Raw genomic sequence first — 13040 nt, 5'->3', positions numbered from 1 at the left:
AGCAAGCTGATATCAGGAATTTATTCAAAAAGGCGGCTTCCAGGGTGTGTCATAGGGTCATTTGTGTTGTGTTGTCGTCCGTCCCGTTTCTCTCCCCCTACCCCCCACCCACCCCCCAGTTCAGTAATACCAACTAGGTTGATACTGTCCACTTAGTCAAATTGCAGCAAAACTTTTGGAACAGATGTCCATCTTTCTCATTAGTAGGTACTTTCAATACCACTTGACCCAGTCACAGGTGGTACTTAACATTCTCACTGTTTAGGCTACCAATCCTAATAATGAACACTAAAGCAGTACTTGGTTTCTTTATCATGCTTACCTTTTTATTTCTGTTTTCTCATAATTTCCAGCAAAATACTGGAGCAACAGACTATTTAGAGGATTCTCAGGCTGACACAATTTAATATTTGAAATTTCATCAGTAAATCAGCGTCATACTCTTCTTCCTCACTGCAGCCTCTCCACATACCTGTCCCTCCTGTAGAAACTGTCCTCCCTTTCAAGTGGAGAGGGAGCCTACTGCAATTCCATAGTAAAAATAGTTGTCCTTGGTATCTCCAGTCTGGCCAAAACCAATAAGATTGTTCTCTTCACATTGTTCTCTTGATATTTCCAACGTAACTTTTGTAAACCTATTACTTCTGAACTTAGAGACTTTTCCAAACCTCCTTGAGTTTTTGTTTGGGAATGTGTGTTGTGAAGGACAAGAACAAAGATTACCATGAAAGCAGTAGTTTTTAGCAATAATTTTTATACTGTGATACAGCATTGCCAGAGGGCAGCAGGAGGGTGTTAGAACGGAGCCTTATTCCCTGTAGAGGGAAGAAAGTTTGCTATAGATTCATTAAAGCACCTGAAGCCAGTTAGAGTACCTGAAGCCAGTCACCTGATAAAACCCCCCTGCTTCAATCAGACAAGGAAAGGAGTTGAAGCAGAGTGGATTGGTGTTGGAGCAGAGAGCAGTTTGGAGGAGTTGAAGCAGAGTGGATTGATGTTGAAGCAGAGAGCAGTTTGGAGGGAAGCAGAGGAGAGTTTGGAGAAGTGCTGTGGTGGGCTAAGAAGACCAAGACCCTAGGTAAAGGGACACCTGGTTTGTGCAGAGGGAGGGCAGGAAGCCCCACAAGCTGAAGGGCAGGAGAGGGAAGTAGCTCAGGGGAAGGAACGGCGAGTTCAAGTGGTTTACCGCTATCCCTAGGGCCCTATGCTGGGACCTGGAGTAGAGGGCGGGCCCGGGTCCCTCCCTCTCCACGCCCCTCCTCTAGGACACTAGTGGGGCAATTAATACCCCAGTTCAGGGGCAAGAAACAGTGCCCTGAAACCTCCCCAAGAAGAGAGAGCTTGAGACTCATCAAAGTAGTGCCAGCAATTTATCACAATACTTAATGTTTATGATATTTTAGGTATTCTTTATAAAATGGGGAATGCTTGCGGTTTTTATTTAAATATTCAAGGAAGTTATGAGGCTGAATTGGGTATATAAAATTGGCCAAAACCTAACGAAACATGTCACAATACCAGCTTTTGCTTTTTAGATACTATTTCAGTTTAAAGTTTCAGGACTAAGTGTGACAAACTTGTACAACACGGAAGTTGATACTCGCCACAAAAGGATCCTGTGGTAACTTAGTTTTGCTTTTTGCCTACTTAATGCACTATGCCGACATTGTGGAGTCTTTTTTGCTTTGTAATTTCAAAGGTTCAAAGATACTGAATGGAGGGCCTGATGCTCAAGACAGTAACCAGTCACACCATAATGGAGACAGCACTGAAGAAAAAAGAGACAAGCACGAAGTTGGCACTAAGAAAAAGTGAGGGTAGTTTTAATCTTTGTAACAATGAATTATACTTGTTCCTCTGTTTTAGAAGGCTTTTTTAAAAAATGAGTAATAAAACTTAGCAATATTGTTAAGTTACTACTTTAGTCATGTTTTGGGTACTTGACTGATATTTTACAAGGTTTTTCCTAAGGATTGTAGGGAAAAACAATGCCAAGTCAATATTTGTCTCAACGTTCAAACTAAAAGTGAGGAAAAAACTGTAGGATAAAAATAAATGCTTCAGACTCTTATTTTGATATTTCTTACTCTAGAAGGTCAGGGGCTGATTTTACAAAAAGTAATGGTAGAGGACAGACCATTTCAGGTTTCAGGTGTGAAAACAACACTGCAATAAACAGTCCTGATTTACTAGATTTCAGACTGTCTAATACAACCACAGGTGGAAACTGTTTTAAATTTGGAAGCAAAGGCAGCCCAGATTAAGGGGAAAATATAACATAGAAAATGATGTGAAACTGCTGTATTTCTACCATCAAACTTTTTTACAAAATATCTGTAATTCATGTAACATCCACTGATTAATAAACATGTTAAATTGCGAATTTTAATTATAAAATTCTCAAAATACAATCAGTTTATTCAAACTGTTTTACTATGAAATCTCAAAATACTGTGGTGAAGGGGAGCAGATTTATTAAATGTTTTGAGAGGTTCAGGTGTTGTGTTCTGATCAAGCTGTTTTCTGCTTGTTTGTGTTCCTTAATGGTCTAAATATTTAAAAGGAAAGCTTTGTAAAATCACTTAGGTGGAAAATAATTAATACATATCACTCCAAACCTCCTCCACAACATTGTCTGTCAATGTGGTGCCATATAGACAAGGATGGCAGCAGTATGTTGTGTGCTGGGACAGCAGTACCTTGTGTGCGGGGAGTAGACTGGCTATATTATGGGGTTTTAAAAGATGAAAGAAACTTTAAATCATTTGTTTGCTGAAACCTCCTCCTTCGGGTGCTTGTCCATACACTGTGTTCTGCTAGTGGTGAATGTGCCCAGCGCACTTGAGTTCATATTCTTTTAGTGACTCATGTTGGGGGCCGTGCCTGTGACCTGAGTGTCTTGTGCTCCTCATTTCCATTTCATTGCCTGCGGCTATAACTTTAAATTTGTAGAGGCAGGGAACCTTTGCTTCCTATGCAGCTTCTTCTTATGTAAATAGTTGTAGAGAGTAAGGTGCTTGGTCATTAGTTTGGCTTTAGGACTAGTGCTAGAGGTTTTGTTTGATAGTTTTTCTTTCTTCAGAAGAAGACTCACTTGTTTCTTTTTTTGCCTAAGAGTTAGCACTAATACTGGGAATTGGTCATTATGACTGAATGCAAATCTCCAGGCTTTAAAAATTGCCTTTTGTGTGGGGTTGTAATGCCTCTCAGTTGTGGCATACCAGATGCTTGTTGAGTCTGGATAAGGGGCACTTTACAAAATGATGTCATCTGTAAATGTTTTTCTAAAAGAACCCAGAGAACTGGGGAGATAGTCTTGTTTGAAATTGTTCCTTTGAGTGAAGTTAAGGAATCCCTCATCAGAGTCTGGGATGCCTGAGTCAGAAACTTTTGAGCACTTGTCATCTAAAAATTCTCCTGATGGCTCCTCTATGCGTGGAGCTGAAGTTCGTGTTTCTAAAGATGCTTGGCAAAATCTCCAAGGCCAGGGGGAAGAAGGAGCGCCAACTTCACAGAAAGAGGAGATTTAGGGATCCTTCACCAGATCCCCCTCTCAAGCCTCAGACAAAAAGGGTAGCATGAGGCCTAAAAAAGGTGTCTCTGGCACCCAGTCAGGCACTGGTCACTGTGCCTTTGACCAGCTTCCTCGGTACTGCATAAAATACCTAGTACTGACCTCTTAGGATGAAGCCTCTAGTACTGATGTCTACAGTACCGTCTACCTTGGTTCTGACATGTAGTTGTCTGCCTTGTACCAGTGTATTTGGTACCAAAGGCCTGTACATGTTTCTTCAGTACTGGGCTCCCCACTATTAGCAGTCATGAAGGTGTCTCTCTGGTTCTGACTGCTGCTCCTACACCACTATTGAGTGTGTCAGCAATACTAACCAGAGCAGAGTCTGGGAGTGCTGCCTGTACCCTAGCTGGTACAGTTGCTTCTCCTTAGGAGACTATTCATTCTCTTCAGGCTCGAAGGGAAGTTTCATTGGCTAATTCCATGGGGTATAGGTATTCAGGCAAGTATACACTTGATAAAGAGAGCGTCAAGAGCTGTCTTATTACCGTAAACCTAGAAGCTGTAGAAGAGAGAGTACTCCCTGGTATCCTCCTCGTTGGCCTTATTGGACTCTCTGGGGAATCTATCATGCTGGAACGCCAGTGTCTGCATCTGAATCTAGGGCTAGATCCCCCTTCACCTCACTTGAGAGCCTTACAGCCTGCTGAACAGACTAGTTACAGATCTGATTAGTAGTCACAAGCAGAGGACCATCCTGTTCCAGCTCATTCGTCATCCCTGGATGAGGTGGTTCCTTTACCTCAACCCCAGATGGTTACAACATATTCCACACTTGTTACACAGAATGGCTGACACACTGACAATTCCAGCTGAGGTGGTCCAGTAAAAAAAACCACACAAGTTCCTGGACATCCTGTGACTCTCGGTACTAGTAATTCTTGAAATGCTCCTCAATTAAACGGTTTTAGAGCTGGCTAAGTTGCTCTGGCAGATGCCTACAACATCAAAGAGAGCAGAATGTCACTACCAAGTGCCTTCAGAGGGTTTCGAGACTTCTTTTTATATTTGTTCCACACCCAGGTCTTAAGTGATTTACTACGGTGTATGAGAGATCAGGACAGAGCCAATCAAAAGACAAGAACTCTTCCCCCCCCCCCCCCCCCAAAAAAAAAAAAAGATTTACTTGGATGTAAAAACTATTCTACATCATCTCCAAATTAGAATTTCCAATTTACCAGGTCATGCTGGTGAAATATGATTATTTTAATTGGGACTGCATATCTGCTTTTGCAGACAAACTTCCTCAACACAATTTGGAGGAGTTTGTTGCTGATAGGCAAAGGTGCATACATTCTTCCAAGCAGCCCTTGATGCTGCAGATACAGCCATAGATCTGGAAATTATCTCAGTTGATATGAGGAAGTCGTCATGACTCCAGTCACCAGGGATTTCTAAAGAACAAATTACAACTGCGGATCTTCTTGAGAGATGTGAGCTTTTCAGTGCTAAAACAACTGAGGCCTTACACTCTCTGAAGAACTCCCATGCTATGTTGAGATTCTTTGGTGCAGGAAGGTAGACCAAGGGTAAGTATCTCAAGCCTCAAGCACAGCAAAGTCAATATTTTTACACCGAATACAGGCAACCTGATCTACTTAGAAGTGCCAAAAATTCCCTAGACAGAAGTCAACTTTATTCACCACCCTGTTGCTTATCAGCCCTCATTGTCCTCAAGGAAGCAGATATGATTTCTTGATGGGAGCAACGTAAAAATTCTGTAGGATCCTCCTATTGTATCCTCTCCATTTGGGAATCATGTTTTTAAATTTTGGGGAGGATCTGGAGCACCACCATTACAGATCATGACATCCTGGAAATTGTGGAGATGGTCTAATGCATTCAGTTCCAGATCTCCATCCCCTCTCCTGAAAGTATGCTACTTCAGGAGATGGAATCACTTCTGAATCTCAGAGCAGTAGAGTAGTTCCTCAAGATCATAGGGGAAAGGGGTTTTACTTATTTTCTGTTTCCAAAAAAGAAGGGGGGTGGTGTAATCCTGTTCTGGACTTGAGACAGCTGAACACTTTCATTTGCAAGCTGAAGTTCAGATGGTGACTCCAGTATCATTAGTCCCAACCTTAGATCCACATGACTGACACACAGTTCTCTACTTCCAAGACCATATTTTCCATATAGCAATTCACCTTTGCCATAGAAGGTATCTGAGACATCAAGTGGGCAATTCCCACTACCTCAAATTTAGGGGTACTACATACCTTCACACTTATGGTGGCCAGATTCCTAAAAGGCCTTGTAAAAGTATATCTCCCAATTAAAGAACCTCCATCTTCTTGGGATCTAAATATTTGTATTGACAGGGTTAATGGCCCACCTTTCTAGCTATTTAACTGCATGTTCCTATTTCATCGTTCCATCAGAACAGCCTTGCTAGTGGTAATGACATCGACCAGAAAGATAGGAGAAATGCAAGTGCTAGTGGCAGGGCCTCCATGTAGGTCTTCTCATTTAAGACATGGTGTCTTAAGATTTTACTGAAAGTAATCTCTGCATTTCTTTTAAATTGGGTTATACACCCATATGTACTTTTTCCTAAAACTACTTTCAGACAAAGGCAAGACTAAGCTTCACACCTTAAATATCTTCATAGATATAACCAAGTCAATTACAGTGTACTGAGACTGTTCACAGCCTATAGAGACAGGGTGAAAGACCAGGCAATTTCAACAGAGACTGAATTTCTCCTTTTCTTAAGATATGCTATGAATTGACCAGTGTAGACCCAGCTCATTCTATTTTGCTTTTTTGAGAAATGTTCCATGCTGGAGATATGTAGGGCACCTACTTGGAGTTGAGTGGACATGTTTGCCCCAGCATTTCACCATAGTGGAAGCATCAATATCTGAAGTTAATTTTGATAGGTCTGTCCTACAACTATTAAGGTAGACTCCTAGCACCCTCCTCCTGTAAGCTAGGTCACTGGTTAAGTGCCACCAACAGTAGAATACGTATGCACAAACACTCGAAGAAGAAGAAAAAACTGTTACTAACCTTGCAGTAACTGTGGTTCTTTGAGATGTATTTTCCATATATATTCCATGACTGGCCTCCCTTCCCTGCTACTTCGGAGTCTAACACCTGGCTTTGGTATTGGTGAAGGAACTAAGGGGTGGTTGGCCCTGCCCTTTATGCCTTTGAAGAAATAAGGATACTTTGGAGGCCCCACCCTCCAATGGACACTGCTGGCCAGAAGAATCTGAACTTGAGTTCATTGGGCACCTGTGTACCAACAATGGAATATATATGTCCAACACATGTGGAAGAACCACAGTTACCTTCAGGTAAGTAACAGTTTCTTATCCTTGCTATTTGGCATTTGCACTTAAACTTGTTGGTGCAGTTTTAATATTTCACTAATGTCCCTTTTAAAACTCAAACGAGAGAAAGCAAGTATCTGCTTGTAAAAATAAGCTAACTTTCTCGAATGTAGATTCTTAGCTCTTGGCATTTGAGTTTCACATGGTTCTCATGTTTTCTGTATCTCTCTGTAATATATGGGAAGAGTCCCGTAAGAGTGGAATGACTATTTCAGCACACACCTGCATTCCCATTGATGAAAGAAATAAAAGTAAGGAGTAGAGAAGAGGAATGAAACTGGTTATCCTGGGAGTGTTGGCTGAAACTTTGTAAACTGTGGTTAGCAGAGGGAGATCTTTGCCTTATCTACACACATTCAAGTTAAGAAGATAACAATTTCTAATTTTTAGCTGATTTAGTTAAACCAGTGCAAACCCATGTGTGGATACTTGTAAGAAATAAGAGCAACTGGAACAACTTATTTTGATTTTGCTTTAAACCTGTTCCCAAACAATTTATGCTAAACTGAAATAAGCCTGGTTTAAACCAAAATAAGAGTCTACACATCCATTTGCATCAGTTTAGGATTAGAATTAGACTAAATCAGTTCTTAAATTCACAACTTTTGTTAAATTGGCACAACTTTCTCGTGTAGAGAAGCCCTTAGACTACAAACTTGATTCTTTTCCATGATAAAACTGACATTCCCAGGTTAGATGTCTTAAAACCAGCCTTAAACTTATGCAATACAATCTTGTCAACCAAATAGGCTGCATCTCCAGCTGTGAAGTGAAATTTTCTTACTGTCAGTTGTTTTTCACAATAATATAGCTGAATGAATTGTGTTATGCACCAAATCACTTAACATTTACATTAACCTCCTTTACTAATCTGTTTCTATTCACCTGGTTTACTGTATTCATATGTTTATTTCCTCATTCTTTTATACAAAACACCCTAAGGTTATCTGAGCAAACAGTCCATAAACTTGTTTCTAAATTTACACTGCAGTCTAATGGACAATAGTGCTCATGTAAATAGTTCTGTACTACTGCACAAAGTAATCACAGATGCATCTTTAACCCATCTGCTAGCTAGAAAAATCTGTATTTTCATAACTTTTGAAGATGTATTATAATAGCTTGAGAAAACAGTGGAGAGTTACATCTTTCCCAGATACGTTCAATAGGGACAGGTTAAGAAGGACCCTTTTCCCCCCTCCCCCTCCTTTCTGTTTGACTTAATAGGCATGCTTACCATTTAACTAAAATATCTTGTAAAAAATCTGGACACATGTTGAATAATTAGTGCACTGGAACAATATTAAGTTACAACTAGTAATTTATGATGCATCACATTACTTTAACGTGTTCACACGAGAGAAGTCTCAAGGTCTATTAGCAAATTGTTCAAAGAGGATTAGTTACTAAATGAGCATGACTAGCTGGGAAGGGTGAATAACATTGAGGCTTTTAGTCTATAAAACTACTCTGGGTCTAGTAATCTTTACTTATTGCATGGGGAACTTCACGTTTGGCGTGAGGGGAGTATTAACCTCTTTCTGCTTTATTATTTCTCTAGAACATCTGATGAAGAAAGAGAGCTTGAAAAAACATCAAAGGACTCTTCCTCTGAAAATAAATGATACCACTGGAATTTTTTTTAAAGTATAAATAAGAGGATTGTTTAAGTTTTGGATTTCAAATGCAGACTGCTGAAAGTTTTAAATAATTTTATAAGCATAGTATTTTAATGTTAAAAATTTTGTGGAATAAAAGTCCCCTTTAACCTTGGTTTTAAAAGTATTTAAACATTCTTGCTGGTAGTTTTGTCCAGTATTATACAGGCTATACACAGTTCAAATGTGAAAAGAAAGTCCATTTAGGAAACTGAAAAAATGCTTGTATGTCACAGGAGTTAGAGCTGTAGTATATTTTTATCTGACTGCTGTATGTTAATGTCTAGTTAATAGCAGGAAAAAGTATAAACAACTTTTTAAAACTGCTAGACTGCTTCATTTGTATAAACCTATTCTCTTCCTAAAATACTGACCTGTTTGTGCATAGTTTTCAAAACTCTGATGTTTGTCAGATTTGTCTTTTCACTGTGTTTTGTAGGAGTTGACAGCATTTTTATAGCAATTAAAATGTTAATGTATAAGTGTACTCAATTACTCATTTTTTTAACAAAAGTTTAGTTTTGTTCTTGCAACCTCATTGTGCCAATATATAATGCTATGTGACCTTCCGTGGTATGCTTTTGGTATTATAGATGTCATACTAGGAAAAAAATGACCTGATATTTCTATTGTACCTATTGATGCACATAGATCAGTAAAGATAGTCTTGAACAATTTATAAAAAGTAAAGAATTTAAATGGATACAGAAGCAAGTGACTGTGCATATTTTTTTTGTGTTGGGAGTTGCTTAAATTAACACCTGTTCATATGATTCAGAAGTATCATTGCCAACCCCAGGTCTAATTTTGAAAATCTAAAGGAACAAGAAAGAAGATTGATCCAAGAGTTTGTCTTGGAATTAGTTTAGGCTACAAGACCTAAGTTTCTTTATATCAAGGAAACACTATAAGGAAGACTTTCAAAGCCACAAAGGGGACAAAGCACCCAACTCCTATTGAACTCTCCTTTGTGTCCTTGAAAATATCCCCTTTTCTCTCCTTTTTTCATGAAATACAAAGATTAACATACCTTCCCTGTGTCTTATTTTAAAACTTATTTCAGGAGGTAGACCTAGACAGTTGAGATTTTCAAAGTTCTGCAGAACTTGAATGTATCTTTGTGAGACTGAATTTAAGAAAATGAATGTAGCACTCCTTTGACAGATAGGATGGTGAATTTAGAAATCCAAGCTCAGCATTACACCTGCCAGTGTCCCATCAGATTGATAATTATATATCATCTGTGGGAGGCTGAAAATGTTTAGGTGTCAGGGATTTGTTCTGTATATAGTGTCCAATTACTTCATATATTGCAGTGTTTTTACCCAATATTCAGTCATGTTTTTCCATATCAAATGCTGCTAGATAGACAAATGTAGGTGTGAAGGCAGCAGGTGGTTCCCTATCATCAAAATCACTAAGAGAAAAGGGAAGTATTGATATTCTGTTCCATTAGTACTTTATCAGAAGGTTGTTTCTAGTATTGGAAACTTAAAATTGTTTACTGTTGTGAAACAGTCTTTGCAAAACTGTGAAAGTTTACCAGCAGGGGCAGAACTTGCCTGCCAACCACTATGGTGTTCAGGTGAAGGGAATTTTTACTTGGCCAGCCCCCCAAAAATAAAAACAGATGCTGGGGCAAATAACATTTAGGAAGTTTGTTGTACAGAATTGTTTTCTTATAGTATTCATTTTTAATAGCATAGTGATTGCATTATTGACACTAACATTTCAAACTTGAGTGAATCTAATCAAAGATATTTATATAACTATGTACATATACATACATACTGATCCAGTTAGGCAGATGCTACAGCTATCATTGGTGTTTTGAGTTTCTGTATCCAGATGCACTGGTCTCGTCACTGAATTTGATGAGATTAATTCCATGTTCCCTGACTCTTCATGAGTCTTTTACCAACCCCTTAAATTAATTTGACTGTGGGTATTGTATGAAAATATTTTCTAACAATTGCAGGAGCAGTACAATATCAAATCATACTGTTGCATTGATATTCTACACTGTTAGTCTCAGTACAGCTTAGTCTGTATGTAGGGAAAAGAAATCACAAATGCAAAATCATATTTGAGATTTAAGACAGTGGCCTTACCCCTCTTGCCCCATTATCTGTATCTATTACAACAGCATCTTTTGTTACATCATCACAAAACCTTCCACTCTAAGAAAAAGCAACTACATATGCATCCATTGTTGGAGGGGAAAGATACAATTTAAATACTACACACCACTTTATTTACCATATCAACAGAGGAGCAATAGGAAAGTGTCTCAGATAAGAGTTTTAGCATTCATATTGATCTAAAATAGCACAGCCCATCTTCAGAATTATTTAGAATAGGAGGGTCTTCCAGAAAGGGCAGATATGCTCTGCAGTTAGAGCATTTCTATGCAGAAATCAAGCACCAAAATGATCTAATTTCAAACTAACCATTCTCCTTTTTCCCCCCAAGCAAGGATCAGGGTCTGGTATGTCTACATTGAAGCTGGAATGTGTAAATTCAGGCATGAGACACAGCCATGCTAATTCTAAACAAGCTAGCGTGCTAAAAATAGAAATGTAGCCATGATGGCAGGGAGCGGCTATCCCTCCTCTCCTCCCTAAGTATGTATTTATGGTCTTGGACTGGATTGTACTGGGGGGGTGGCTAGTCCCTCCCTTCACACCACCATAGCTACACTTCCCTTTTTAGTGTGCTACCTTGATCAGCACTAGCATGGGTATGTCTCCTCAAGATGGAATTTATACTTTCCAGCTCTAATGTATATGTACCCTCAAGTAAAAGGTTCTTATAAGGTCTTGGCCCCTTAGGCACTATTTTCTTGCATTCTGCAAAGAACTAAAAATCAGCTGCTGATCAGATCCTGAAATGAAAGTGGTAAATCTGCCTGGTTATAACTCTTGCTCAGTCTCTGCCTCTACTTGCACAGGTGCTCAGGAGAAGGGCTAAAAGAGTGACTGATTGGGGGGGTAGGGGAGGGGAGAATGCCTTACATAGTTGAGCCCCTGAGGTTCATTAGAATGGGAGTCTTATGTAAACTATCTTACTTCCTTGTTATGTTATCTCTTCACAGGACTTTGTTGACTAAAAATATTTTGTTTGCTAAATCATTTCAGCATCTTAGAATGACCTGTGGGCTTTGGGCAAAACTAGTAGTTAAACCTGTTGGGGCATGGTTTATTTTTCTTGTCTTGTGTGCATTGTACATTGCTAGAACCATGCGTCCCTTCTACAACAACCCACAACTTGAACATGATCCTTCAGCCAGGCTTCAAATGTAACACTATAGAAATGATACTAACACAGTGCCATGAAGAAAAAGTTTAAGATCATTTAATATACGTTCTAGTTGGGCATCTCTGTAGTAGGGCATTTTATTTAGTGCAGGTCAATAGCAATGTCTAGGTGAACTCTCTCATTGGTCTGGCAAAAAACTTGCATTACACTTATCAAAAATAAATCCTCTTGGCCAACTGCTTGCTTACCTAACAAAATATATAGAGTACCATGTGCCTGTGAAGACAGCTTAACCAACAGAATAAGTGGTGTATTGTGGAGAGTCAAATGGAAATGAACAATTTTTCAGTGCTTATACTAAACTTAGCTTTTTGGAACAAACTTCTTGTCATTCTTCATAACAATAGCAGTGTAGGGTGTATATGTGAAGACCAAGAGCACTGCAGTTTTTTTCTTAGCTGGCTGTAGGGCATAGATGGAAAGTTTAAGAATCACTCAGTTTTATTGCATCTTGTAAGTGAGACATTTTTCTAAATTAGCACTTAATATTAATTCTGTTACAAATTAGTTAACATACAGTTCTATAAACTTAGGCTCCATTTTTTAAATTTCTCAATTGCACAGTGTCAAAACTATAGATGCAAGGATTTGTTTATTTTCCTACATGTTTAAGGAAAAAACTCCCTATACATTATCTGAATTAACGTGAACTAAAATTGAGTCCCTGGGTAGCTCAATGTTTATTTTAAGTGGATAGCTGTATGTGTATTGATGGAGATATCTATGTCTGTATTGTCACGCATATCTGTTACACATAAAAATTTAACTTTTACATTAGTAGTTTTCCTTATCATTTTTATGCTCTAACAGTATTCATGAAGACTATGTAATAAAGCACCAAAAATAATACATATGCAGTGTCTTTCCCTAGGTCCCCTAATCCCCTTCAACCAAAACAGGGATAGCTATATATAATATCTAGGGAAGGTCTCCACTATTTTCCTAATCAGGAGTTTAGAACAAGTAAAGTAGAGAGGGTTCCTGAATGCCCCATCTCAACTTTTAGAAAATACTTAGTACCATAAAAGGACTAGCCCTCAAGGAGACAGTTAAAATTTGCAGTGGGGACAGGCAGGGTTGTAAATCTTTAGCCCAATTACCTGATCCTGATACAACACAATTAAGTTGTGTCTCATGATAAATGTAAGTGGG

General features: G+C 38.8%; 1 protein-coding gene across 4 annotated transcripts in view; it reads left to right on the top strand.

Moving 5' to 3' along the window:
* The window catches only part of PSIP1 (PC4 and SRSF1 interacting protein 1), a 69522-nt gene extending 60410 nt beyond the window's left edge, over positions 1-9112 (top strand). For all 4 annotated transcript variants that reach the window (XM_077817679.1, XM_077817677.1, XM_077817675.1 and 1 more), the window contains 2 exons: positions 1700-1811; positions 8474-9112. In XM_077817679.1, the coding sequence (XP_077673805.1) occupies positions 1700-1811; positions 8474-8537 (176 nt within the window). In that variant the 3' untranslated portion in view covers positions 8538-9112. The remainder of the gene's footprint in view (positions 1-1699; positions 1812-8473) is intronic.
* The last annotated feature ends 3928 nt before the right edge of the window (positions 9113-13040 follow it).

Source organism: Eretmochelys imbricata, chromosome 5 (assembly GCF_965152235.1).
Source record: "Eretmochelys imbricata isolate rEreImb1 chromosome 5, rEreImb1.hap1, whole genome shotgun sequence".
Taxonomy (NCBI): Eukaryota; Metazoa; Chordata; order Testudines; family Cheloniidae; genus Eretmochelys; species Eretmochelys imbricata.
The sequence above is the reverse complement of the archived record's forward strand: the minus strand, read 5'-3'. Positions and strand labels throughout refer to the sequence as shown.